Raw genomic sequence first — 26,642 nt, forward strand, 5'->3', positions numbered from 1 at the left:
CGAAATGAAACCTGCTTAAGTAAGCTGTAGGGAATTTCAGCCTTCTACCTACACGGGAAGTTGGAGAATTAGTGATGAGTCAGTCAGTCAGTTAGTGAGGGCTTTGCCTTTTATTAGTATAAATACCATTGTGTCCGGCTGCAGCTACTGTATTTTTAGGTTGCATTAATTAACCAAACTTTACTACATTTTAACCAACGTGATACTTTTAATATTTCCCTTTTGCCATTTTCCTTTAAGTATTGTATTTAAAGCATCTTTACTGTGTTTGCCAGCATATTCGGTATCCATCCAAAGTAAATCATTCTCATTCTTTGCTTTAGCTAATGACCTAAATCTGTAGTACCTTTTTGTTTTTCAGTTTTTGATATTAATTTAGAAATCAATTAATACTTTTATCTTTTGATCTTTTCGGGTCAGTAGAATAGATATAGTCCTGGTTGTTTTTTTGGCAATGCTGAGTCCATTGTTTTACATATTTTCCTCTTTAAAAACTGTGCCTGTCATTCTTGTGTTATATTGTGGTGCAATTATTCAGTACAGTTTGGTGACAACTGTTTTTTTTTGTTTTGTTTTTTGGGTTGGAGCACTTGTTTACGTGGAATAAGGACTGTTCAGAAGTTTCTTTCTTTCAAATTATGGTTTTACTAAACTAAATCCCTATTTTAGTTCATATTTAATGTTTCACCCTTTTTTATTCTTTTTGTTCTTTATATATAAGAACATGACGTTTTATTATTGTTATCACTGTATTATTATACAATTAGCCCCTAAATATGGTTGTTAAAAAGACAAATTATATCATTCTTTTCATAATACTGAGACATGTATATTGGCCATGCAGATGTACTGTAATAGCCACCCTTCATTCAGTTATACAGTGAACCATTATAACAGTGCAATTGAACTAACAAGTTAAATTGTTTGTTATGAATTACAGCAACCATTGTTTCAAGCCCAGCTGTATTTACTACTGTGTATTCGCATAAACAAAGCAGTCTGTCAGCTGCACCACATAAGCAATAAATGGTGTTGTAATGGGCTAGCTTCTCTCAAGTGGTAAATGCAAATCTCTTCTGCTGTTTTCAGAGGAGCTGGATGTGCAAAGTAATTTCGTCATTACCACAGTCCTATTGTGGTACAGGATTTATAAATGGGTCTTTATGCGTCGGATAAAACTAAGCATTTGTGCAACACCGTATGTGTGCCAAGTAAAAGCACATTAAAACAGATTTTTTTTTTTTTTTATAAACCTATTATTTTTTTCTGTAGCTGGCCTGGGGTGTTTATCTGGCATGTACACCCAAAACAATCGTGATGCAATTTCTCAGCATTAACATCTTCATTGTTTACAAGAATCATTTACTGCAATTTTGAACCATCCTCCCACAGACTCCCTATTGAATGTTGTTGTTCAGTAGCAATAAGTCAGTAAGGAATAACTTGGAGATGGACTGGTGACAGGGACAGGTTTGTAGTTCTTTAACATTGAATTTAATTGCTCACTCCTCCAATTTTTTTCAGTAAGCTTGTGAATAGTAGGACCATGACTGTGATTGCCATCTCATTTATATTTGAAGTAAAGATTCCTGAAGGTGTAATGGGTTTTGAATCCATAACATAACACACAAGGCCAAAATAAAAAAAAAAATAATAAAAAAAAAAAATTAAATGACATGATTTTATTCAAGAATGCACTAAAAAGATTTTGTTTTCTTTCTACTAAGATTTTCTTGGTCATATATGACTAAAAATAAAATCGTGGGGTGCCCATTTAAAATTAATTTAATTTAATTAAAATGCATAGATTCGATAAAGTGAAATTTCTAACCAGCTTAACTATGGAAAGAAAATTACATTAAAGTTCATTAAAGTATGTAGGATAATGGTTATAACTGGAAACATTTTCAGATCGTAAGAGTGTTTTTTTTTTTAAGGAATTTCCATTTAAGGAATCAGTGCATTTTAATTAAATTAAACTCATTTTTTTGAATGTCCCACGATTTTATTTTTAGTCACATATGACTAACAAAGTCTTAGTACAGGAAAATACATTTTTTACTTTTTAGTGCATTTTTGAATAAAATATGTCACTTAATCTTTTACAGGGAGTGTAGAATTATTAGGCAAGTTGTATTTTTGAGGATTAATTTTAATATGGAACAAACACAGTGCTATCAGTCAATCCAAAATGTTAATAAACCTGAAACCTGAATGTTTCACAACGGAAATGTGAGTGTGAACATCATCAGGGGAATACATATGTGCACACAATTATTAGGCAACTATTAGTGTGCAGATTTATTATGCAACTAAAGGAAAAATGAAAATGTTCCCATCTCACTTGTTTATTTTCATCTGTTATAGTGAGAATAATAAACAAACACCTCAAAATTTACAAATAAACATCTCTGACATTTCAAAAAAAATAAATCAATCAATCAATGACCAATATAGCCACCCTTCTTTCCAATAACAGTCATAAGCCTTTCCATTCATGGAGTCTGTCAGTTTCTTGATCTGTTGACGATCAGCTTTTTGTGGAGCAGTGACTACAGCCTCCCAGACACTCTTCAGAGAGGTGTATTGTTTTTCTCCCCCGTAAATCTAGCGTTTAAGAAGTGCCCACAAGTTCTCGATAGGGTTTAGGTCAGATGAGGAAGGGGGGCCATGTCATTATTCCTTCATCTTTAAGGCCTTTACTGGCTGGCCATGCAGTGGAGAACTTCGATGCAAGTGATGGAGCATTGGCCTGCATAAAAATCATGGTCTTTTTCCTGTATCACTGTTTGAAGAAAGTGTCTTCGAAAAACTGGCAGTAGGTTTGGGAGTTGATTTTGAGTTCATCTTCAATGCAAAAGGTCCAACTAGCTCATCTTTAAAAATACCAGCTCATACCAGTACCCCACCTCCACGTTGGAGTGGAGCTCTGTGCCCATTACTGATCCACAGGTCCATCCATCTGGTCCATCAAGAGTCACTCTCATCTCATCGGTCCATAAAACCTTTGAAAAAAATCTGTCTTCAGATATTTCTTGGCCCAGTTTTGGCGTTTCAACTTATGTTTCTTGTTCAGTGGTGGTTGGGTTTCAGCCCTCCTTACCTTGGCCATGTCTTTGAGCACTGAACACCTTGTACTTCTGGGCACTCCAGGTAGGTTGCAGCTCTGGAATATGAAAGTACTGGAGGATAATGGGTTCCTGGTAGCTTCACGTTTGATTCTTCTCAAATCTTTGGCAGCTAATTTGCGTCTTTTGTTCTCAACACGTTTCTTGTGACCCTGTTGACTATTTGCAACAAAATGTTTGATGGTTCTGTGATCACACACCAATATCTTAGCAATTCCAAAAGTGCTGCATCCCTCTGAAAGACTTTTTACAATTTTTGACTTTTCAGAGTCAGTTAAATCTCTTTTTTGGCCCATTTTGCCTGAGGAAAACTAGCTGCCTAATAATTCTGCACACCTTGATATAGGGTGTTGATCTCCTTAGGCCACACCCTCCCTCATTACACAAATACACATCACCTGACGTGCTTAAATCCAATAAGCATTCAAGTTAATACAGCTTGGAGTTGGAATATACGCATTAAAAATGATGATATGGTCAAAATACTCACTTGCCTAATAATTGTGCACACAGTGTATTTTATATGTATATTTTTAGCTACCCTAATGCCACACAGTCCTCAGCATGTTACAGAAACCTTGACTTGGGTGGGAAAGTGATTTGACAGAAATGACATTAGTGATGGAGTTGAGTCAACCTATTATTCATTCATGGTCATTTCTTATTTCAGAAAATCCTAACCATGGTGAAACTTTACACCCATGAAGTACTGGAAATGTGCATTTGTCTTTTTCAGAATCGAACCTTCAATCTTTCTTAGAAAAGCCCAACACTTTATCCACTCAATATTGCCAAATCTTTGAAGAGAGTATTTCATCAAATTTGTATATAAATGATGAAAAATGGGTAAAAATTAAAAAAAATAAATAAATAAATTTGATTGAAAGTCCAACACGCTAAGCATGTGACCAGTGCTGCTTAAATATTATATTGAAGTAATTTGACAAAACTTCAGAATCACTTAATCAAAATTGTTTTTTAAATTAATTTGACCACATTGGTCTTGAACCAATCCAACACGCTAACCACTTGACCAACACTGCTAATTTTTTGTATATAGCTGCGTTGGATAAAACGACTATATATATTTATTTATATTATATAATAATTTAGTTTTATATATATATATATATATATATATATATATATATAGTTTACTGTCAAATAATGAAAAGAGTATGTAACACGTGTTTCGTGGCTCATCAGGCGTACACACTCACTGCACCCCCTCTCGGGGATCGAACCTTGGATGTCTGCGTCAGAGGTGAAGCCTTTTTATATTGCGCCATGGCGTGTGGTTCGTTTATTTGACAGCATGTAGATTAGGGTAATTGCCTTCATGGCATTCATAGTCTGAATCACAGTCTGATTGTATGTGTGGTTACCTACCAGGTAACACTTTGTGGTTGGTCTGCAAGTCGACAAACATCCACCACGGTGCCCTCTTTCAGTTGCGAGAAGCAGATCATAGAATGGTTGAATAGTTTACTGTCAAATAATGCAAAGAGTACGCAGTACGTGTTTCGCCCTAATTCTGGGCTCATCAGGCATACACACTCACTGCACCAACTCTCAGGGATCGAACCTCGGACGTCAGCGTCAGGGGAGAAGCTTCTTTACGTTGCGCCACAGCGTGTGGTTCATTTATTTGACGGCATGTAGATCGGGGTAATTATATTCATGGCATTCGTAGTCTGAATCACAGATGTTTGCCGACTTGCAGACCAACCACAAGCATTACCTGGTAGGTAACAACCCATACAATCAGATTGTGATTCAGACTACGAATGCCATGAATATATATAGGACGGACAGGATAACTGTTTCCAGCTTCTGTGGTTGTCTGGGGCTCAAATCCGCACCGAAGTTAAGGTTATTCACGTGAGCAAAGAGTGAGCGGGGTTGACCAGAGGAGGGATCAGGATCCCTGTCCTTCAACGGTTTCAGCAGATTTACATGATAAACCTGCTCCCTCGGCCGACGATTGGGTTGTTTCACCAAATAGTCGGAGTCCTTTCCTCTCCTTAACTTCGTATGGACCTTGCCAGTGAGTTAGTAACTTAGAGTGGAAGGTAGGTACCAAAACCATGACTCGATCTCCCAGGTGAAACTCCCGGAGAGACGTGCCTCAATCATAATATCGGACCTGCATTGCTTGCGCCTCTTCCTTTTGAGTTTTAAGGAAGGGCCAAATTTTACCAAATCTATCGCGTAACTGCGCCATATATTCTGATATATTTGTAGAGGGAAGAGCCTCTTCTTCCCATTCTTCTTTTAAAATATCCAATATGCCCTTGGCATTGTCATTGATATAATAATTCAAAAAGGTGAGAACCCCGTTTAGGCTTGTGGGACTTCCCAATATGCAGAAAGGACGAGAGGGAGGAGCTGATCCCAGTTCTTCCATCCTTGTTGGCCACCTTACGAATGATTTGTTTGAGAGTCTGATTGAATCTCTCTACCAAACCGTCGGTTTGAGGATGATACACAGCGGTCTTTAAGTGCTTTATCTTAAGTAACTTGGCCGTTTCCTTGAATGCCTCTGAGGTAAAAGGCGTCCCTTGGTCCGTCAGGACTTCCTTAGGGATGCTGACTCGCGCAAAGACCCCTACCAGTTCCTGTGCGATGGCTTTAGAAGTAGCTGAGCGCAACGGAACAGCTTCGGGGTATTTGGTAGCATAATCCACGAGGACTAAAATATACTTGTGTCCTCGGGTTGAGGGTTCTAGGGGTCCGACTAAATCAACCCCAGTTCTTTGAAAAGGGACATCAGTTCAGGGGATGGGAATGAGAGGAGCACGGTCCTTCCTAGGAATTTGTTGCAATTGACACTCCGGACAGGAAGTACAAAAGCGATGAACCTTCTCATTTGTTCCCGGCCAATAAAAGAGAATCTTAATCCAATCCAGAGTTTTTTCAGAGCCCAAATGGCCTCCTAGGAAGCGGGTGTGTGCTAACTCACAGACCTGCCGCCGGAAGGTCCGCGGGATTAGCAGCAACTTTCTCACATCTCCCCTTCATGCTCTGTTACACGATACAAAAGGTAATTTTCCAAAACAAAGTGAGGACCCTGTGGTATGGACTGATGAGTGTGCTGGCCACTGACAAGGATGACCGCATTCTTCGCAAACCTCCACTTTCTTACTTTACTCACCTTACAGTCTGGGGCACCCCTAGGTGGATAATCGGGGCTTTGCCTTCACAGGTAAACGGACACTCTCCTCCAAGCGAGCATAATAAGCCCCTTTCACCTCCCCTATCCAGAGCAGCCCATTCCTGTGAGTCACTTTCACACACTCCCTGCCCTGCTTAGTTTGCATGGTTAAGTGTACTGGGAGCTGAGCCTGTACCGGGCCTCCTCGAATCATGCGACGCCCTCCCCACCTGGAAACTCGGCCACGGTACATTGCTACCTGGGTATCTTTCAGGTCCTGTCTCCTTCTCTTCTGGGATCTATTCATCCTGCTGACTACGCCACTGTCACAAACTCCACAAAGAGCCATAGTAAGGTTTGGGGTAGCCATCCATATGTTATTTTCTTGGCTGCAAATTGCAAATAAATGATAGCACTGACATGCACACACAGGAGTCCAAAACAGAACTGAGGGAATAGGGGAAAGGTGGAGGCTTTTAAAGGTCAGGATATTATGTAATGTCATAGGGGCTGGGATCGGAAAGATCTTCATCTGTAGGTTCGGACCTGGAAGTGACATCAACAGGGCCAGGTGGAATTTCCCATGAATGGTCTGCAGCAGAGCAAGAAAAAGAATCGGTGCACTCTGCCCACATCCCAGTGTGATGTCGAATTGCCCTCATTCAAGCCCTTTAGCTGCCTCCCATGCGCGCGTGTGTGACTATATATATATATGTATGTGTATATATATATATATGTATGTGTATATATATATATATATATATGTATGTATATATATATATATATATATATATATATATATATATATATATATATATATATATGTATGTATGTATATATATATGTGTGTGTGTGTGTGTATAAAATATATTATAAATGTTAACATGTACCTAGCAGTTATATGGGAGTAATGTATTTTTTTCTATTTAACAGTATTTTTTATCTTCATTTTCATTCCACTTTTCAATCCATTATTTACTAATTAATTAGTAGGTCTGATGCTAAAGTACTTGCAGCATTTGATTATTCAGTGTTGTTTGCCAGCGTATCTGCTCTGCCGATACAACGAAGGGGAAAAACTGCACAGAGAAAGGGCAAAATGTAATGAAATCAACAAAAGAGAGTTAAGCATTTAAATCTATAGCAAAAGCAGAAATATTTCAAAATGTCTTAGAAATGTAAATATGCTGCTTAGCTTTTCTGAATGTAGAATAACTGAAAAATAATACCAGCTAATTAAATGAGATCACTGTTATCTGGAGTTGTTACTGATTAGGAATCTAGTTGGAACAAAAACCTGCAGCCACAGTGTGCCCCCAGAACCGAGGTTGGGAAACACTGGTTTATAGCACATTACATCATTGGCATGTTTTAAAATATAGATTTTTTTTTTGTTTCTTCCCCTTCTTTACTAGCAGTTTTTGAAAGATGTAACTGCAGTTGTTTGGGAAAGCATTTCAGCACAACCTAATAGTGGGTATTAAAAGAGTGCTAAGACAATGTTGAAAAGTGCTTGCCAGCTATTTTAATGTTAATTAGCCCATCGTAAATAAACTTATTTGTATGGATTTCTGTAATATACTTTAAGGGTAACTTAAGCTTTTTAAGATGTAACTTTTACTTAATCTTTATGTTTAATTATCAGCAGAAGTCCTATTAAGGAATGTAACATGATTCTGTATCTCAAAGACCTCCTTTAAAATTGGTAGCTAAATTTGTTTTTACTGATATCAGAGGAAAAACTGCTGATATACAAGTTTGTAAACTGATAAAGTTGATAAATTTCAATCTTATTTGAAATATTGTTTTATTTATTATTGTTTATTTGACATTTCTGCCCAGGACAGTTTACAATTAGTTACTTATAGTATAATTTCTTTTTTAAGATACAAGAAACTTAAGTGACTCATTTAGAGTATCCAGTGTGGAGATTGTATATGTAACATTGTGTTTTATTTATCAGTCTTCATTTAAAATTCAAATATGTTTCCCTAGAGAAGCAAATAGGTCTGGTATCAAGAATATGTAAATTGCTTCTGTTTTTTTCCCTTTTTTCAGTGTTTTTTTCTTTGTTTTTTGCAGCCAAAGTTACTGGCGAAAGATCTCTTGGATCTTGTAGCTTCTCACTTCAACCTGAAAGAAAAGGAATACTTTGGAATTTCTTACACAGATGAAACGTAAGTATTAATTAAAACAACATTGTAGTTTGATTTGTTTAAAGTACCTTAAAAACTTCTTTAAAGAGCTCTCCAAAACCAACCAAAGCTATAATCATGTGAACAACTAACTACATATCATGCAGTGTTTTTCCATGTTTTAACACATGTGGACATATCAAGATTTCATCTTGAATTTAAACAGCACCTTTAGATGAAGGTGATGTAATAAAAAAGAGACAATTTAACCTTGCGATAATTTATTCACTGAAACACGAAAAGTTATGCCATTTCCATCTGAGGAAAGAGTAAGTACACTTTTGGCTGTTGTAGCTTGTTTTGGCTGTTTTGCAGAAAAAGCCTCAAATATTTGAAAACAAATGCGTGAACTAATTTCTCAGCATCTTTCAGTGATATAAGAGGTCTAACTTTAGCTATGTTTCTTAAGTGAAAAAATGCTGTCCTAGTGATCTGATTAATATGCGATTTAAAATTCAGATTACAGTCAACAATTACCCCTAAACTTTTTACTTCCGTCTTGACTTTTAATCCTAATGTATCCAGTTTATTTCTAATAGCCTCATTGTATCCATTCTTGCTAATCACTAAGATTTCAGTTTTCTCTTTATTTAACTTGAGAAAGTTACTAATCATCCATTCTGAGACACCAGTCAGACATTGTGTTAGTGAATCAAGAGAATCGGGGTCATCAGGTGCTATTGATAAGTACAGCTGTGTGTCATCAGCATAGCTGTGGTAGCTCACGTTGTGCCCTGAGATAATCTGACCTAACGGAAGCATGTAGATTGAGAAGAGCAGCGGACCCAGGATAGAGCCTTGTGGAACACCATATCGGATATCCTGTGTCTTTGAGTTGTAATTACCACAACTAACAAAATATTTTCTCCCTGGCAGGTAGGATTCAAACCAATTTAAGACACTGCCAGAGAGGCCCACCCATTGACTAAGGCGATTTCTAAGAATATTATGATCAATGGTGTCAAATGCAGCACTCTAAGATCTAAGAGGATGAGAACAGATAAATGGCCTCTGTCTGCATTCACTCGCAAATCATTTACTACTTTAACAAGTGCAGTTTCTGTGCTATGATTTGTTCTAAAACCAAGATGTGTGGGTCTGTGTCTAGGTGTTCATGGGCAAACTTTAGTCTTGACCAGATGTTCTTACCAGACAACATACTTACTTGTGTCACTTCTTTCTAATGATAGACTCGTACGCTTTGACACCAGCAGTGGCAAGAGTTGTCTATAGGTCCCATGATGAAATTTTGAGATTCTCGAAGACTTTTTTTTAGCATCTTTCACTCTCCTCCCAGGCTGTAAATACTAGGATGGCCTGGACAATTTGGCTGATGTTTTAAATCTTATCCATTTGTATATGATCTTTCAGACAGTGGAATGGTTAATTTCCAATTTTTTGGATATCTTTTTAAATTCTTTCTCAGACACATAGGCATCTATAATTTACTTCCTGAAGACTTAGAGGGGTGTTTTGATTTATGCATGGTGATGACACAAACCTTAACAACAAAGAGCAAACCAAACTAAATGTCTGAGGTTTAAATTAGACATTTTTCTTTCAAGATCCTCTCTTCTGATGATCTTATCACATGCACCTGATTATAGTTTGAGATTTTTGAGGTAATGATAAATGTAGCGCTTAATTTTCCACATGCAAAATTTACATTTCTGTTTATGTAAATTACACAATGGACTACAATATAGTTAAAAATAAAAAACACTTCATGGAGAGTACTTACTTTCTGGCGTGTTTATTTTTAAGTTTTCTTTACATTATAGTATGTTTGATGTTTGTGTGAATAATAGATTAAATATTTAACATTATATTTATAAAGGCCTTGTCAACAAAAGTTTACCTTATTGTAGGAGAACAATGCCCCATTTGAAAATTAGAGCAATTATAAGAAGAACAGGCTATGCAGCCTAACATGGCTTGTCAGTCTATGTTTCCCTGATTCTTGCAAAGTGTCATTAGATTAACTTTTAAAGGCCTACAGAATGCTACTCTATACCACACTACTTGGTAACTTATTCTATGCGTGTGTGATTTTGTTTTTTGTCTAGAAACCCTTCCTAATGTTGGTGTGTAGTTTATTCTAAACCAGGTTCTTTCTGTGTCCCTGTGTTGTTCTTGAGCAACTCCTTGTAAAGTAGCAGCTGGGATCCACTGTATTAATTCTGTCATGTTGTCTCTTAATTTCAGTTTGCTTAAACTGAAAAAGTTTAGCTTCTTCAATAAAAGAGCTTGAAAGAAGTAGAAGTATTGTCTTGCAAATGAAAGTGCCTTTAATTCGAGCCATAAAGTTACCAAGATCCCAGCACTTTCTATCTGATTTTTAGATATACATTTCTTATAATTGATCATGTGTTTTGCTATTCTGTCAATCCTTTTGAGCTTTTATATAACAAAGTTTATATACAAGGGGAAATCAAAAGTAAAGGCAAATTGAAAATTATGCAGTAACGCAATACAACACATTTGTAACAGCTTATGGATAGTTTGAACACGTGCAGCATGTCACTTTGCCATTAGTCAAGTTGAAACCAAGGTTAAATCAACATGTATGTTCCGGTGCAAGCTTCAATCACTTAACACTGTGCCACAGTCCGATTTCTTTGGGCAGAGGAAATAAAAACTTGATGAAATTCACTGAAGGAAGTTGGCTTGTGCAGATCATTAAGCAATTTGGGTACCCATTTTGCACAGACTTTATGGTGCTCCAGGTCATTATGCATTAAGGTATGTGCAGATCCATGGCTGATTTCTAAATGTCCAGCATCAGCAGACAATGTATGTGTATGTGGGCTTGTATGTACAATGTTGATGGTCAACCAGATAGTGTTTTTTTGGACACACTTGTTCTTTAAAACATTCTGCTTATTCATAAACTTTGCTTTGAATTATCCTGTTTTTACTTTCATACTGAGCCAACATCCTGCGGTAAATTTAAGCAGCTTTCACTCCCTCCGCCCAAAGAAATTTCACTACAATATGTTGTTCCGCAGCAGGACATCCATGTTCATTTAATCTTGGATTCAACTAGAACTAATGGCAGAGTGCTGGGCTGTGTGTATTCAAACTATCCATAAGCAATCATGAACATGTTGTATTGCATAAGTTTCTATCTGTTGCTGTTATCACATAATCTTCAAATTGCCTTTACTTTTGGATTTACCCTCATAAGTTTATACCTAAGGTGGTCTATATTCCAGTTAATGTATTACACATCTGTTTAGACACAACACACTCTTATAAGTAAATGAAATTACCTTCTGTTTTATTTAAAATGGGTATGTTTTTATGTCTGACATAAATTATAAAATATGTTTTATAACAAACGTTTTTAAAGTGCTGTGAATAGTAAGCATTCTTGTTTCTTAACTTTTACAGTGGTCACTTCAGTTGGTTGCAGCTCGACCGAAGAGTACTGGAACATGATTTTCCTAAAAAGTCAGGACCAGTAGTTTTGTACTTCTGTGTGAGGTTAGTATCCTCTAATTTTCCTAATGATAGCAGCTTCTGAACATTTGTGTTTCCTGCATAAATACAGATAAGTAATTTGTAGCTTTTACTAGACCAAACTGTTATTTGGAACCTCACTGTAAAATGTCAGCATCTCATCCAGATGTATGTGCCGCTAAATGGATGATTAATCTTGCTGCCAACCTCCTAGGAATACATTATTTACAGTTTTATCAGATCAATTGCTGTACTTTGTGTGTAGATGAAATTGGAATTGCTTTGTCTACAATCACATTGTTTGGTATTAAAGGAAGTAAATCTGCTAGTTTTACACATCACTTTTTTTATTAAGGATTGTCTCATATTTAAAAGCTAACCACCTGAGACAAGTGTTGTCAAACTCAGTTCTGACATTCGGTGACAGCAGGCTTTCTTTTCAGTTAATTGGACAAATAATGCCTGCTTTATATACTTGATAGAACTCCGTACCTAATTTTGGTTTATATTTAACAAGATCTGCATTAAAAAAAAACCCTATGAAGTTGAAAATTGGCCTGAAATACAAATTTGTAATGGTTTTGAGAATACAAGACTCCATACCCTGCTCTGTTTCCAAAAGATCAGTTGTTTGGCAAAAGGTGACTTCGGGCTAGTGGACACTGGTGAGTGCAATGAATGATAGAGTCACTGCTTTAAACTGTAGGCACCAACGATATTGAAAAGAAGTGGTCAGACTCAAAGTAAAAAGATGAAAAAGTGAACAATACGTAAGGATATTTTTTTAATGGCCAAAAAAAGTAGTTCTGCATGTAAAGCATTTGCTTTCAGTTGTAATGGTACCTCTAATCATCAAAGTGACTGACTACAATCAAAAACTTATTGGGAATTTACACTACAAGCTCGTAATTTATTTTATACAATAAATCTGTAATCTGAGACATATAACATGGCCAAGAAATGCAAATGTTTAAATAACTATTTATAAAGTAGTAACTTTATATATAAGTGTAATGATCATTTGCTTAATGAGCAATGCATTTTCGTATTGAGGGGTATGCAAGGAACTTTAGCTTTTGTAACTGTCTTGGAATCCTGTAGGCTTAGAGGTTGGCATTGACTTTTACTTGAATGCTGGGATGTACAGTAACAAATTGTTATGATCCAACACTGGAAATTTTTTTTAGAGTTTACCCTACTGCAATAGAGCAAGAATACAAGTACTTGCTGAAATCAGGACTGTAAGTGTTTGGAATAAGAAGAAAGGTTGAGTTCCAAAATGTTGGTTTTACACACATAAGTTGGTTGAGAAGTACAAAATAAAGCATTAAGTTAAAATGTTACAGGTGTTATGTTAAGGAACACAAAAAATATGTTTAAACAAAATTGGGCGGAGAAACGTGGGCATTAATAGGACCACTAGTTACTGCACTTTAATACCATCATTCCATTTCACAGTACTCCTTTTCTACTAAATTCCACTCTATTCTATTCTTCTCTTGTGTCCACTGTCTAAAGTCAAGGATTGAGCCAGGATTGAGATTGTTTGGGAATTGTACACCAAGACCAATGGATTTTTGAGAAAGACTGCATCTTATCATAATTAATAATTAGCTTACAGTAATAATGTTTAGTTTTGGTAAACTTGTTTGGTTTAACATCACTTTTAGAACAGTTCTAGATATTGACCTGCTAATACAGAAAATATTCTGTATAATGAGGAACAAAAACAAATGTGAACAAATATTTATTATCAAATAGTCTTAACATTTCATTTTAGTGTTCATTCATATCAAACAATGGGATTTATATTAAACAATGGGGAGCATTAGTTTTGGACAGAATTGCCAGTGTTTAATAACCTTTGTCCTTGTGCTAAAAATAATTACATAACAGGCTGATCTTAGAAGCAAAACTGTGATTGCACTATATAGAACAATGAGCGGAATTAACAAAAGTTAAATTTGTTGTATTTAAATCTATCATTGTACATTTGTATTTTAACCTACTGATGTATAGTGCATACATACAACGGATACTACTGGGCATATACAAAACTCACTCTTTCCTAATTGGTTGTGTGATTGTGCTGTGCAAGAGATCACCATACTGACCACTATGTTTGCTTCTTGTCTTACACCAGTGTTGCTGTGATAATCACTAGCCCCCTGAGACCCGAAACAGGGCAGATCAAATTTACTTCTCGGCACACGTTCGATTGAATGTGTACTTAATGTCTCTTCAGTTTTTAAACCTTAATTCCACACTGTGCACCTGCTTAACCTCTTCTTCAGTTGTTATTACTAGACGGCTAGAGTACATGTGTGCAATTAGAAAAGCATTTGCTCTGTAAAATTCAGTAATTATATATATATATATATATATATATATATATATATATATATATATATATATATATAGTGACAGATAGGGGGCACTATCGCTTCCTTGAACCCCTGTCCAAGACTCCAGACACCAGATGAAAGTCCAATAGTTGACTTTATTTTTATGCCACAGTGCACAAAGCACCCTCTCCTCCACTATACTCATTAAATACACAATCACAATAACAATAAACAATCCTCCACTCCCAGACGCGTTGCCACCCTTCCACCCAGCTCAGCTCGCCTTCTGGGAGCTCCCATAGTCCTTTTATACTTCCTGACCCAGAAGTGTTCCCAATCCCCAGTCCATGTGATTTTTTTTATCACTTCTGGGTCAGGTACAAGTCCTTTTCTTCACCCCGGAAGTATGTCACTTCTGTCATCACTCCTCTTATGACGCACTTCCGGGTTATAGGGCACATATGACTCTTCGGTCCTCCCTGCAGCTCCCTCTTGCGGCCCCTGTGGTATCCAGCAGGGCTGTGTATAAAAACTACATTGTCCATGATTCCCTGCTGGTCTTTGGGGCACCTCCATACTGCAGGGAGGGCTCCATCTGGCGGCCTGGGGGTATTGGCTGGGATGACAAGCCAGCCATATACCACTAATATATATATACTTTTACAGTATATATGTAAAAATAAAGTATCTATTTAGTTTTAATCCTGTAATTTGGAAATATTATTTTGAAATAATGCAATCTGGTGACACACCTGCTAGTGTTCAGACGTCAAATCTCTGGGGTGTAGGGTTCAGGAAGATAAAAAGGGGATGGATGTTATTTACTTCACTGCACATAAAGGACTAAAGTTATTTTCTTAATTGAGAAGTGTTGCTGACACATTTCTAGTGTTCAGTGTTTAAACAGTGTAAGAATGGACTCTGTATAGCGACACAGATTGGACACGGGAGGCACGTGTAAAATAAAACAAATACTTTTTATTTTCTTCCTCTGGGGTCGCACGTCTTCCCCGTGACCCACAGGCAATACACAGTTCCAAGCACACCACTAATACACCTCACTTTTTCTTCCTCCTTGGCACCGCCATTCCTTCCAAGCAACCTTGTCCTCCTCCATCCGACTCTGGAGTTCTGGCTGCACTTCTGGGTGTGATGAATATGCTGCCCACACTGGCTCAGGAGTTCCCAACACAGCACCACCTGGCGGTGACTACAGGACTCAAAAGCGCTGCACCCAACTCAAATTCCCAAGGAGCCCTGTAGGAAACTGAGGCACTGCTCCACCCCCAGGAGTTGGCCATCTAGCGTCCAGGGGGTGGTATTGCAGAATCCAGGGCTGCTCCCACTGAATATAGTATGCAGGGGAGTCCTGACTGGGCATGGACCCCAGCCGCCTGCCACAACAGGTCATCATACACAGTTATGCATGCTCATCAATTGAGAAATTCACAGGGAGAACATGCAAAACCAATCACTCTGCCCATGTTTAAACATACACACTAATTTTACAAAACTTATGCTGAAGCTCTCTAAAAATAAGAACTGTTTACTTATTTTTGCTTACCTGAAAAGGGAATTGTAAATACTAGAAACTTTTGCATTTAAATAGTCTTTAATTTTGCACTGTTGATTTCCAGTATTTATTGTGCTTCTTCTGTTTCATTTGTACATAAGACATGAATTTCCAATGATGTGTCAAAATTTGATTTTGAAAAATTATTTTTTGTCTTTTTTGTCTTCGTGTTTTTTTTTTTCATTACTGTTGATAAATGATAACATACAGTGTTAAATCTATAATCTGTCTTATTTCTGTAGTATATCTTTAACAAAAGATGTAAGACAGGCCATGTAGGTAGAAATAAAGAATTTGTTAAAACCTGACTTCCCCTTCTTACTACAGGCTATGAATACCTTTGCCAGAATAATTAAGTGATCCCAATGCTACATGCTGTAGTTTGTGAAGAAATGAAAGCTTTTGTCAAGTCCTTTTAGCCCAGTATTTATTCAAAGTAGTTTTTCAGGCAGAGGACTATTTTTTTTGCAATATTATTAATTTTGATCTGTTTATAGCATGGTCTAACACTATACTTTTAGGGATCATTTCTATAGTTTGTTTATTGCATGGTCTCAACCATTTTGTATTTTTGGGAATTTATAGTTCTTTGACCTTTAAATATGTTATCTGTGTGCTTCCTTGTAGCATTGTTGTTCTTTGCAATAGCCAAATTAAGATGTCACTTAATTTTACAAAATACCAAGATAGTATGTGGGACTTTGCAAACTCATTCTCTGTGATAAGCTCCACAAAAGCTAGACATTTTTAAGAACAAGCCACAAAATGCAGTGTCTGAAGTTTGTAATGCATCATTGGAACAAAAACTATTGGAACTACAAGTATAATAATGTTTTGTGATCAGATGAGATGAAAATTTAATATTTTGGTCATGCACACCATCATAATATTTGGTGCATTATGTATAGGTCTACATTCCAAAAAAGCACCTGATACTTCGTATGAACTATTATGTTGAATTATTGATGTTTGGTGCTGCTGTGCTATAAGTGATACAGGACAGGGACTCATGTGAAGTTTTGGCCTAAAACATCTGCTTTTGCTAAATGGTTGAAACCAGCCATGGATCTGCAAGATATTGACTCCAAAAACTCATCACAATTAACACAGAAATTATTGTGAAAATACAAAATTTAAGCTTGCAATGGCCCTCTCAGATTTTTTTTTTTTTGTTCTTTATTTCACCTTATACAGTTTCTTGTATTAGGAATTTGTTAGTTTTCGCATAACCCTTGGGGTTCGAGCGCAGGGTCAGCCATTGTACAGCGCCCCTGGAGCAATTGAAGGTTAAGTGCCTTGCTTAAGGGCCCAGCAGAGTAGGATCTCTTTGTGACGGGGATTCGAACCGGCAACCTTCAGGATACCAGCTCAGATCCTTAGCCTCAGAAATCAGTGGTGTGAATGTAAGAGGGAAATCCAGTAACATTAAAGAACTGAATATGCTGCACATGGAGGAGTGGTTTAAGATCCCTCTACAAGTGTTCTCCAACCTAGTTAAAAATGAGTAGCATTTTAAAGTCAATTCTGAATGACATGGGTAACCAATGTAACAACGCTAAAACAGGAGAGATGTGCTCAGACGTGCAGGCAGCTATTGGAAGTAATCTCCAGACAATGTATTTCTAAGGGTCACTGAGGTATATAGCCCCTCCACTACTCCACTGCCATAGGCTTAGGAAGAGTATTTGACTAATTTAAATGAGAGATGCATGCAGGCTGAAAAAGCTGCAGATATACTCCCTGAATTATTAATTTTTTTTTTTTTTTATCAGTTGGCTTTGTTCACACTCAGTAGGATCAATTCATAGGGTTGTCATTTTCGTTATATTTCAAATCTTACTTTAACATCGAACAGAATACATCAGACTATACATTGTTTTTTTCCTGTTTTCCATGGTAAAGCATTCCTCAATGCACTTAAGTGTCAATTTCTCATCTTTTGAAAAAGGGTGCAAAACTGTGCTCTGTCTTCAGCCAGTATACACAGCCTGTGGCAAAAGTATAATGATTTGTGTGTTCTAGTATGACTGATTCAACAACAAAACTGCAGCCCATCTGTTTAACAACACAAAATTGTGTCTGCCTTTTTAGGCCACTTCTTTGTAGCACCTACCTCCAACCCCTAACCCTGTCAAAAAGCCAATGTAGTTTGGATTTTGTGGATGGTAGCCAAGTATTCATATACCTTTGAATTTTTTTTTCATCAAAATGAAAAAGGAATGCTTTTCCTGTTTGGCTGTTTTTGATAGGTCTGATGCCAATACTATGCTGCATTGAAAGCTGTGCACATATTTAGTATTGAAACATTTACATACCCAACTTTCTTTAAATAGAATTATCCTCACTTGTGGTGCTGCTGTTTGAGCTGTCAATCTTGTGGGTAACACTTTTACTTAATTACACTGTATGCCATAAGTGTCAGGCAAGTTCAGATTAATATTTAATGAAGTAATCAAGATGATTTAAAATGGTGTAAAGTGCATTTGCATGAGACACTTCACTGTGTTACTACAGTAAAATATTATCTTTTCTCCCATCTAAAGAGTGTTTATAACCTACTGTAATCATGCCAGCCTATTTATCATAAGCAAATTTTGTACAGAAGAAACTTGGAAAAACATTATAGGATTGTGTGAGGTTTAATAACCTAATAAAACTAAACAGCACTAAATGCAGAATATTCATACTGTATATTAACAATTTCTAGGCAAGGAAAGGTTTAGTATTTTTTTAATTACCATAACGTGATTTACGATAGTGTTTATGGTCAGACAGGAAAACATTTTCACAGAAGTCAGCTTGCTTAGATCTGCTGGAATTTCAGACTCTTCAGTGACTTGAAGGAGATGTTAGTCTGTTATCAGGAAAAACACATTTCCTTCCAGAAACATTTCCTTTCAAAAATGTCAAAAGCCCTATAAGGCTATTATAGTTTAATGTGTATTGGTGATTGTGTTCAGAAACCATTTATTCTAAATATAGTTTTGTTTTTATTTTCACTATATTTTTTCCTCCTAATTTTGTTTCAACTCTTGGTGAGTGCTCATTCACCTTTATGGCTCCTACTGTGGGAAACTCTTTCTAAAGATTTGGCCATACGTCTGCATTTCTCACAACATTTCAGCACAACACAGAATACTATAGTTCTGTCATTATTGACGTCCTTATTGTAGTGTTTGTCATATAATGATACTAAAGTAAAAGTTATTTATTTTGTATTGTTTATATCATGGCTGATGCACCATATTTTCTCCCATATTATATTTTTTTCTGTTTTTAACTTTATTAAAAGTTAACCTTGAACATGTTTACTGATATAATCTGAAACATGTCTTTTTTCTGTCATTTGGCTTCTGCATTGCTTTGCTTCAGTGTTTGGCACTGTGTCCTATTTTGTTACATCTCATTGTTTCTTTTTTGATCATGTCTTATTTATAAAGTAGCCAAACAATCTTGATGGACTGAATGGTCCATGACTCTTTGGTGAATCTTAGGATAGTCAGTGTAAAAGGAATGGTATAATGATGATTTACCCATTATAAAGCAAAGTTCAATTAATTTGTAAAAATGAATTTTTAATTTTAATATATGTGATTGGTTTTTATTTTACTAGCTAGTGTACTAGCTAGAGTGATCAAAGCATTCATTTACTTTTTTCCCCTAACCTGGAGTTTCTGGTTGGTAAACAATGTCATTACTTCTCTGATAAATAATTTAATAAAGAAAATCTGTGAATCTTTCCAGATTTATATTTTTGATATCTGATGTTTAAGTACATTATTTTCTGTATGTAATCTGAAGGTTTGTTTGTATTTGAAAATCTATATATCAAAAGATACATTTAAAAGAAAAAATATCTGGAATATAGAAAAGCAGTACATATTTTATCAAAACTGGCCAATATGTAGAGTAGAAAGTTTAATACTTGACTGCCTTTTTGTAAAGTATAGAGACAGTAACATCTGGCAGACTGTAGAGGTGAGAACTGAAGCTTGTGTTGAGGGGTTACGGAATTTAAAGGCTTTGAAATTAGCCCAATAAATATTTAAATACACTCTTTTTGTTTTGAAGTCTTTTCTCTGATTTACTGCAGTTAATTGTCCAGATAGGTGATAACCATAGACTCATATCAATATGGTTCCTTAAAACTACACAGCTTAAGTGCTTTCAATACATCTGTCAGCCCTTCAGCTTTTTTAGGGAAACGCCAGTTCGGCAGTTTTGAATATGTGAATTGCTTAGCAGATATGGCAGTTGTGAATGCAAGCCAAATCTATGGATGATTGAACAGAACTTTGCACTGCTCAGACATTTTTTAGTTTAAACACATTTTGAAAAGGCTCAGGGTTTATATGAAACAAATCATTTTTGCCTTGCATTTTATAGGATCCCTAAAATTCAGAATGAGGACTGAAAATTTAGATTCTTGTGAAAGAAATCAATGCTATAAAATGCTAATCATGTGAATCTTCAAGTATCTGTAACTCTCAGTTCAAGGCCTTCAAAAGACCAAATTTAGTTCAATTACAAACAGCTCTGTATCTACGCCTTTGCCTATCTAATTGTAAACCATAGAAGAGATACTGATGATAATGAAATCACTAAAGGAAAAACCACTGTGATTTGCCATTGGTATATACTTAATACTGTATAATTAGAATATTTGTCTCATATCCAAAGATGTTTTTGTAATGCCATTTTTCTGATGTCAAAATGGTTAAATCTAGTCTTTGAGTAGCATTGTTAATCTTGCATAAAAAAAACCTGCAGCTTTGTCTGTTTAATCTGTATTTTTAAAGATTAAACCTATCTCACACAAAACTCATCATGACCATTTTTTATGAATAAACAAATTTTAGAGATATCTTGGTGAGTAACAATAGCAAATAAGAGTTTATGACTACGTATAGGTAGGAGTATTTTCTTAAATAGTATTGGGAGTATTGATTAGCAGTATGCAGGAAAGTTTATATATTCTTTAAAAATCTTCCTGCTAAAAATCTTACTTTAATGTTTTTGCTTCAGTAATTGTTTTGAAGAAAATATTAAAGTTGTACTGATGAATACTACTTGATTTTTAATAATAGTACATTAAGTGATGCTGTTAAATAAAGCCATACTTACAAATGGGTGCATGTTATAAATCTGTTATTTCTCTTCCAGGTCACATTTTTCTTTGCTGTTGTGTATTAATGTATACACAACAAATCCCAGACTCTTAAAGCTTAAAAAACCTTTAAGAAATTCTTCTTTTAGTTAGCTATACATCATCCTGTGATTTTGCAGCATGTTTTTTGTCTATGTTCAGTAAAGCACTTATATTATTTGCCAAATTCTGCTAACAGTCCAAAATTATGTAATGTGTGACCACTTTAGGAATAATAATATTAACTGGAATGTGACACTTGAAATTAGTTAGGCATAGTAGATTACCTCAGTTTAGATCAGAGTTTTATAGGATTCCCAAGTCAGACCTTAGAAAATTTAATTCTTGTGTATAGTGCCCTCTTGTGGCCATAGTATGTAACTAAACATAAATCTAGCGAAGTGTTAAGTTTTACTGCTCGTTAGGGTACACATACATATGTCTTAATTTTTATGAAGATGATGTACAGTCTGGTTGAAGTAACATTTAGTAGTTTTTTGGGTTATTTTGTTTTTAATTTTTTTTATTTATTATTGATGTAATCAGGTTTTCATCTAAACCAATATTATGTATGTGGCCTGGAGTGAACAAGTAAACACAGAATTTTAAAACTAAGGTATTTGTTTCGTAAAGGTCTGCAATACCCTGTACCATATATATAAAAAAGTAACTTAGTTATGCCACCTGTAGTATATTAACTGAATTTAGATGTCTCCTGTAATTTAATGATCAGAGGGTAATGATCAGTCTTTCTTAGTGTTCAAGTTTAATTTTGCCTCATTAATCAGTTATTCTACAAATATGTTTTTGGGATCTCTGGTATGAACTGCTTGTTTTATGTCCTTTTATGACATCTCTGTCGTGTTATATCTGGATTGTAACTAGGCTATTCCAACACTTTAAATGGAGAGTTTCATATGTCATACACTCCTGAACTTCCTTTTCAGCTTGTCTTGTGAATGGCCTAATTTTCTTTTGAATGTTCCTTTGATACTGAGAAGAGTCAGATTATTGAGTATCTGCATCACCAAACAAAAGCATAATCACTAATATGCCTGGAGGTTTGTATAAGTGCCTTAGCTTGGGATATAAAGAGTGAAAAATCTAAATAACTAGAGAAAAACACATGTAATATTGAAAAACCAATCCTAATTATACCTGTTTTGTGATAAGATTACTTCTAGGAGCTATAGAATGGGTTGAAGACTGCATGTTTGATTATCTTTCACACCACACAAATTAAGACAACCACTTATTTAATTATTTGGTTTATATTCTACTTTAAACTGCAAGTGATCTGATGAAATTCACTGTAAATATGTATAATACTTCTGAAAATCTGATAGAAGGCAATAACTCATGTATTTTGCCGCAAAATTAAATGCCATGTTAATCTATGTGATTACTTATTTTAGTACTTATTTACTATTACTGAATAATAGTAAAGTTTGTCTGATCAAAGTTGTAGTACAGAGCCTTATAAAATGTGCATAATATATAATTTCAGTTGCGTTCTTGGTTTATCACTCTTCATTAAGTATAGCCATATAGCACTTGCACAAGTTCCTGCTATATGACTAAAATAATTAAACTACCATTTTTCAGATTTTTTATGATTGTCTTCAAACGGTTTCATTTTTTAGTTGTAAATGTATAAGCATTACCCTCATTTCTTTTGACTTATAGTAAAACAATACACTTCCAGTATGTTTTACATTTTTCTAATGATCCGTCTCTTTTCTACACAGTTTATCTAGTTCAGGTTTTCAGGGTGCATATGCTTATCTCAGGCTACACTGGGAATAAGTCAGGAATAAAGACTGGATAGGGCCCAACACTCACACACTTACTCGCTTACTCATATGGGATCTTAATTTAACCTGCATATCTTTAGGATGAAAAAAGGAGTAGCCACATGAAACTCCATAAGGCAGTGCCAGCTACAATTCTAGGAAGTACATTTTAAGGCAAGTTTTAGACCAAGTGGATCGGTACCTGTCATTAGTTTACAATAGCGATGAAATAAGATGCTTTATATGTTGATAAAATATAATTTATTTAATGTCCAAATTAACCAGGCTTTCATGTGATTCAGGTCATAACTGTAGCATGGGGAAAATCTCTCTCAATGATATGAAAGGTGTTTTCTGAAGTGCATAATCTGCTAGATGTGCATTTAGCAAAGTTGCTAAAACAGCATAGTTTAGTCCTGAAAATGTAAAGTTGTTTGGTTTTGCACTTTCATTAGTAACATTCATTAGTATAACAGCTATACTGCCTAATATAATGAAAACATGTGCTGCACATGTTTGAATGGTACAGGATTGAAGAAGATGCAGTTTCAAGTTATGAGTAACTGCATGCAGTTTAGGTTAAATACATTAATTGGCACATTCTGAATTAAAAGATGGCAAAACAATAGCACAGTATGATAACATATATGAAGCACCTTGAAAGCAAAAGGACAAATGCCATCTTACAGGCATTTCATCATAGGAGCATTAAAGTTGGGACAAGTTTATTTGGGGGGAAATTTAAATTTCAAATATCACAAACTTTGATTTTACCATTAAATACACTAATTGTTATTAACTAGGTAATGTTTTCCCAATATAGTGATGCAGACATAAATCTAGCTACTGCAAATGTCACAAACCTTACAAAATGACTTACGGACAAATCCGATTTAAAAAATTTGTTACAGAAGCAGCAACTTGTGTAAATGAAAATATTTTGAGTAATCTTGATATTTACTAATTTATGTTGCATTTGTTATAATAATTTTTAAAATTTTCTTCTTAGCATTGATTTTTTAACAGTAATCATTTCTCAGTTACTAAGCAGAAATTGTCATTTAAATAAGGTAGTATGTGCACATGATATTGTAGTACATGATGATCATATCTTATTTTTAAAAACCCCATACTGAAATCAACCACGATGACAATTTTTAACCAATAAATTGTTAATATAGTTTGTTGGGATTTCATTGGGACTTACCCTCTTCTTAGCCCCCACTCTCTTCTTTTTGTTTCTGTCAATGCAACATTAATCATGTAGTACCCCTTTGATGGGGGAACAGGGTAAATAAAACAGAGGCAGCCCACTATTGTTCCTGTAGCATCTATTACTTGTCTGGCTTGCCTAATTTTATGACCTTTTGTCTATTTTTTGGGTTGTATTTTATTTAGTGACTTGTTGCATTATATTTCCCATTTCATAACTGCTCCTTTAGATTGTAGTCTTTGATCAAATGTCCCTATTATCTTTTAGCATCTTAATGTTGCTCTTCAGTTTTTACCTCTCTCTCATCTTTTGACATAGGCCTGTTTAGCCTTCCAATCTTATTCTATGTCTCTGTCCTTGCGCTGCAGTTTTCCTTAAGAATGAATAAACCATTCCTCTCAGTAAATTTTCTTTAATTCTGGTAAACAGAATCAGCAAGATGTTTTAGGTGCTTATAGTGGATATCTGCGCATGGGCTTAACCACTCTCCAGTGCATGCAGTCTCAACTGAGATTTTAAAGGTAGTTGCTCTCTAACTCAGCCCATCGGTCCAGCTGTAGTTTCTCAGGTTAGAAAGTGGTACTGTGAAGATAGAATACTTATCCTTTATTATGCCACCTAAGGAATAACAAGATCTTATGTTATGGCTATTAAACGAGTGGTGATAATGATGATTTGATGAGAATTTGGAATTTACTACTCAAAAGTGAGGATCACGGAGACAAAAAAGGATGTAGAAGTACATTTACTCTCATATCATGAACTTTGCATTTCAAATGCAATCTAACATCAATACTTTCAAAGGATAACTTTGCTATTTTACAAGTCCATCTCAGTAACAAGCTGAACTGGTCTAGTAATACAACGGAGCTAAGTAAACTGTGTTCATAAAAAGTGGGTAGTAATATCCTTTACATGTCCTTAAGCTCTGATAGGCAATGTGATTTTACTATGCTGTAATGTACCAGCCTGCTTAGCATCATTTTAGCATCCACAAACTTATTAAGAACATCGGCTCAGTTACAGAATGTTTTCTCAACCTGTTAGAGGTAGTTGCAAAGTAGAGAAGGAAGGTAAAAATGATGGCTGTTATGAATAATACTGCACATCCCCTATACTTGGGGTTTCCAAGTTCAGTCCAAGTTGTTTAATTAGTCTTTTTCTTGTCATATTTTGCATTCAAAAAATTTGTGATGTTATATTTACGTATAAATAAAATTCAGAATTTGTTGTCATATCTTTAAATACCAACTTTCTTAAACCATATTATTTTAAATTCACCTTTTCCTGTTTACTTCCTTAACTGTATCCAGATACTGACAATTACTGATGAGCAGTGCAGAATTAGGTGCAAATGATACTGAATACTAAAGAGAAGCAGCTACTTCAGTGTAAAATCCATCTGTGAGTTAATTAATAAGAAAAGGTTTAAATAACCGGAACATAAAAACAGCAGTATCTTAAAAAGAAAGAAAGAGCAGGAATGAATGTCTCACACATACATGTTTGCTATATTCCACATAAAATTTAGTAAACCTATTTTAAAACTTTTGGATTGACAAAAAAAAGAACAGAACCTGGAAAATAACAGCTTGTTCAATAAAGGCAGCAGTCTAATTAAAAGCATGTACTGCTGCAGTTAAGGTGGTCTTAATAACGACTGAACTTGAGTACCACTTAGATATGCCTTTTATTACTATTTAGCACACAAATGAATGTAACATTGAAGTAGCGGCTCTGCTTTAACATTCAGTGTCATTTGCACTTGTGTCTGTACTGCTCATCACTAATTGTTGTTATGTATATATAATGAAGGAACTAACTCCACAAAAATGTGGATTGAAATAATAGTTAAAGAAAGTTTAAAAATGTGACGAATAAAAAACATTTCTGAATTTCTTCTCTTAATTTTTCTAAATGCAGAATAGGAAAAGAAAAAACGCCAAACAATTAGATTAATGTAACATAAGAGTGACCCACTGATTTGTGAAACTGCTTGAAATGTAAGCCTGTAGCCACATTCAACAGAAGTGTGTCAAGAAATGCTACTTAGGTCCTTCATACCTACATTAATACACCTTTATAATGCCTCACTGTGAACTCTGTGTTGGGGATGGGGTTGCTTTGTTTCTGTTTGTTGTATTTCCATATTTGTTGAGCTTCTGAAAAAGCTAAATTTCCTCCTGGTAATAAAATGACATTACAGGAAAAATATAGTTTGATTAGCATGTCTGGCATGCCAGGTAGTAAATGTTTAGGGCTGTAGCAATGGGAAAGCGATTCATTCTTTGGCAAAAGTACCCCTGCTGGCAGAATATAAAGAAGCTATGTGTTTATTAATTTTTCTAATTATTATGTTGTAATAAAATAGCCACAAGTGTTTGTAAGTATAGTGCTGTACATGTGGAAAAGAACATATACAGATTTAGAGACTTTTTCTTTTTCTTCCAGATTCTACATTGAAAGTATATCCTACCTAAAGGACAATGCTACAATAGAGCTGTTTTTTCTTAATGCAAAGTCCTGTATTTACAAGGTAAGCAATTAAGGTGTTTTTAAAGTGCTGTCCATGTTCTGCAAAGAAATACCAAATTCTTTTAAATGTTTTGTGTTTTTGCTTGTAAAAGATGAAC

General features: G+C 35.3%; 1 protein-coding gene across 9 annotated transcripts in view; it reads left to right on the forward strand.

Annotated features, from left to right (window-relative positions):
* Positions 1-26,642, forward strand: part of frmd4a (FERM domain containing 4A) — a 612,278-nt gene that overhangs the window by 503,007 nt on the left and 82,629 nt on the right. For all 9 annotated transcript variants that reach the window (XM_039761499.1, XM_039761500.1, XM_039761497.1 and 6 more), the window contains exons 3-5: positions 8,365-8,459; positions 11,871-11,963; positions 26,461-26,545. In XM_039761499.1, coding sequence (XP_039617433.1) covers positions 8,365-8,459; positions 11,871-11,963; positions 26,461-26,545 — 273 coding nt within the window. The remainder of the gene's footprint in view (positions 1-8,364; positions 8,460-11,870; positions 11,964-26,460; positions 26,546-26,642) is intronic.

This window comes from Polypterus senegalus, chromosome 8 (assembly GCF_016835505.1).
Source record: "Polypterus senegalus isolate Bchr_013 chromosome 8, ASM1683550v1, whole genome shotgun sequence".
Lineage (NCBI taxonomy): Eukaryota > Metazoa > Chordata > Cladistia > Polypteriformes > Polypteridae > Polypterus > Polypterus senegalus.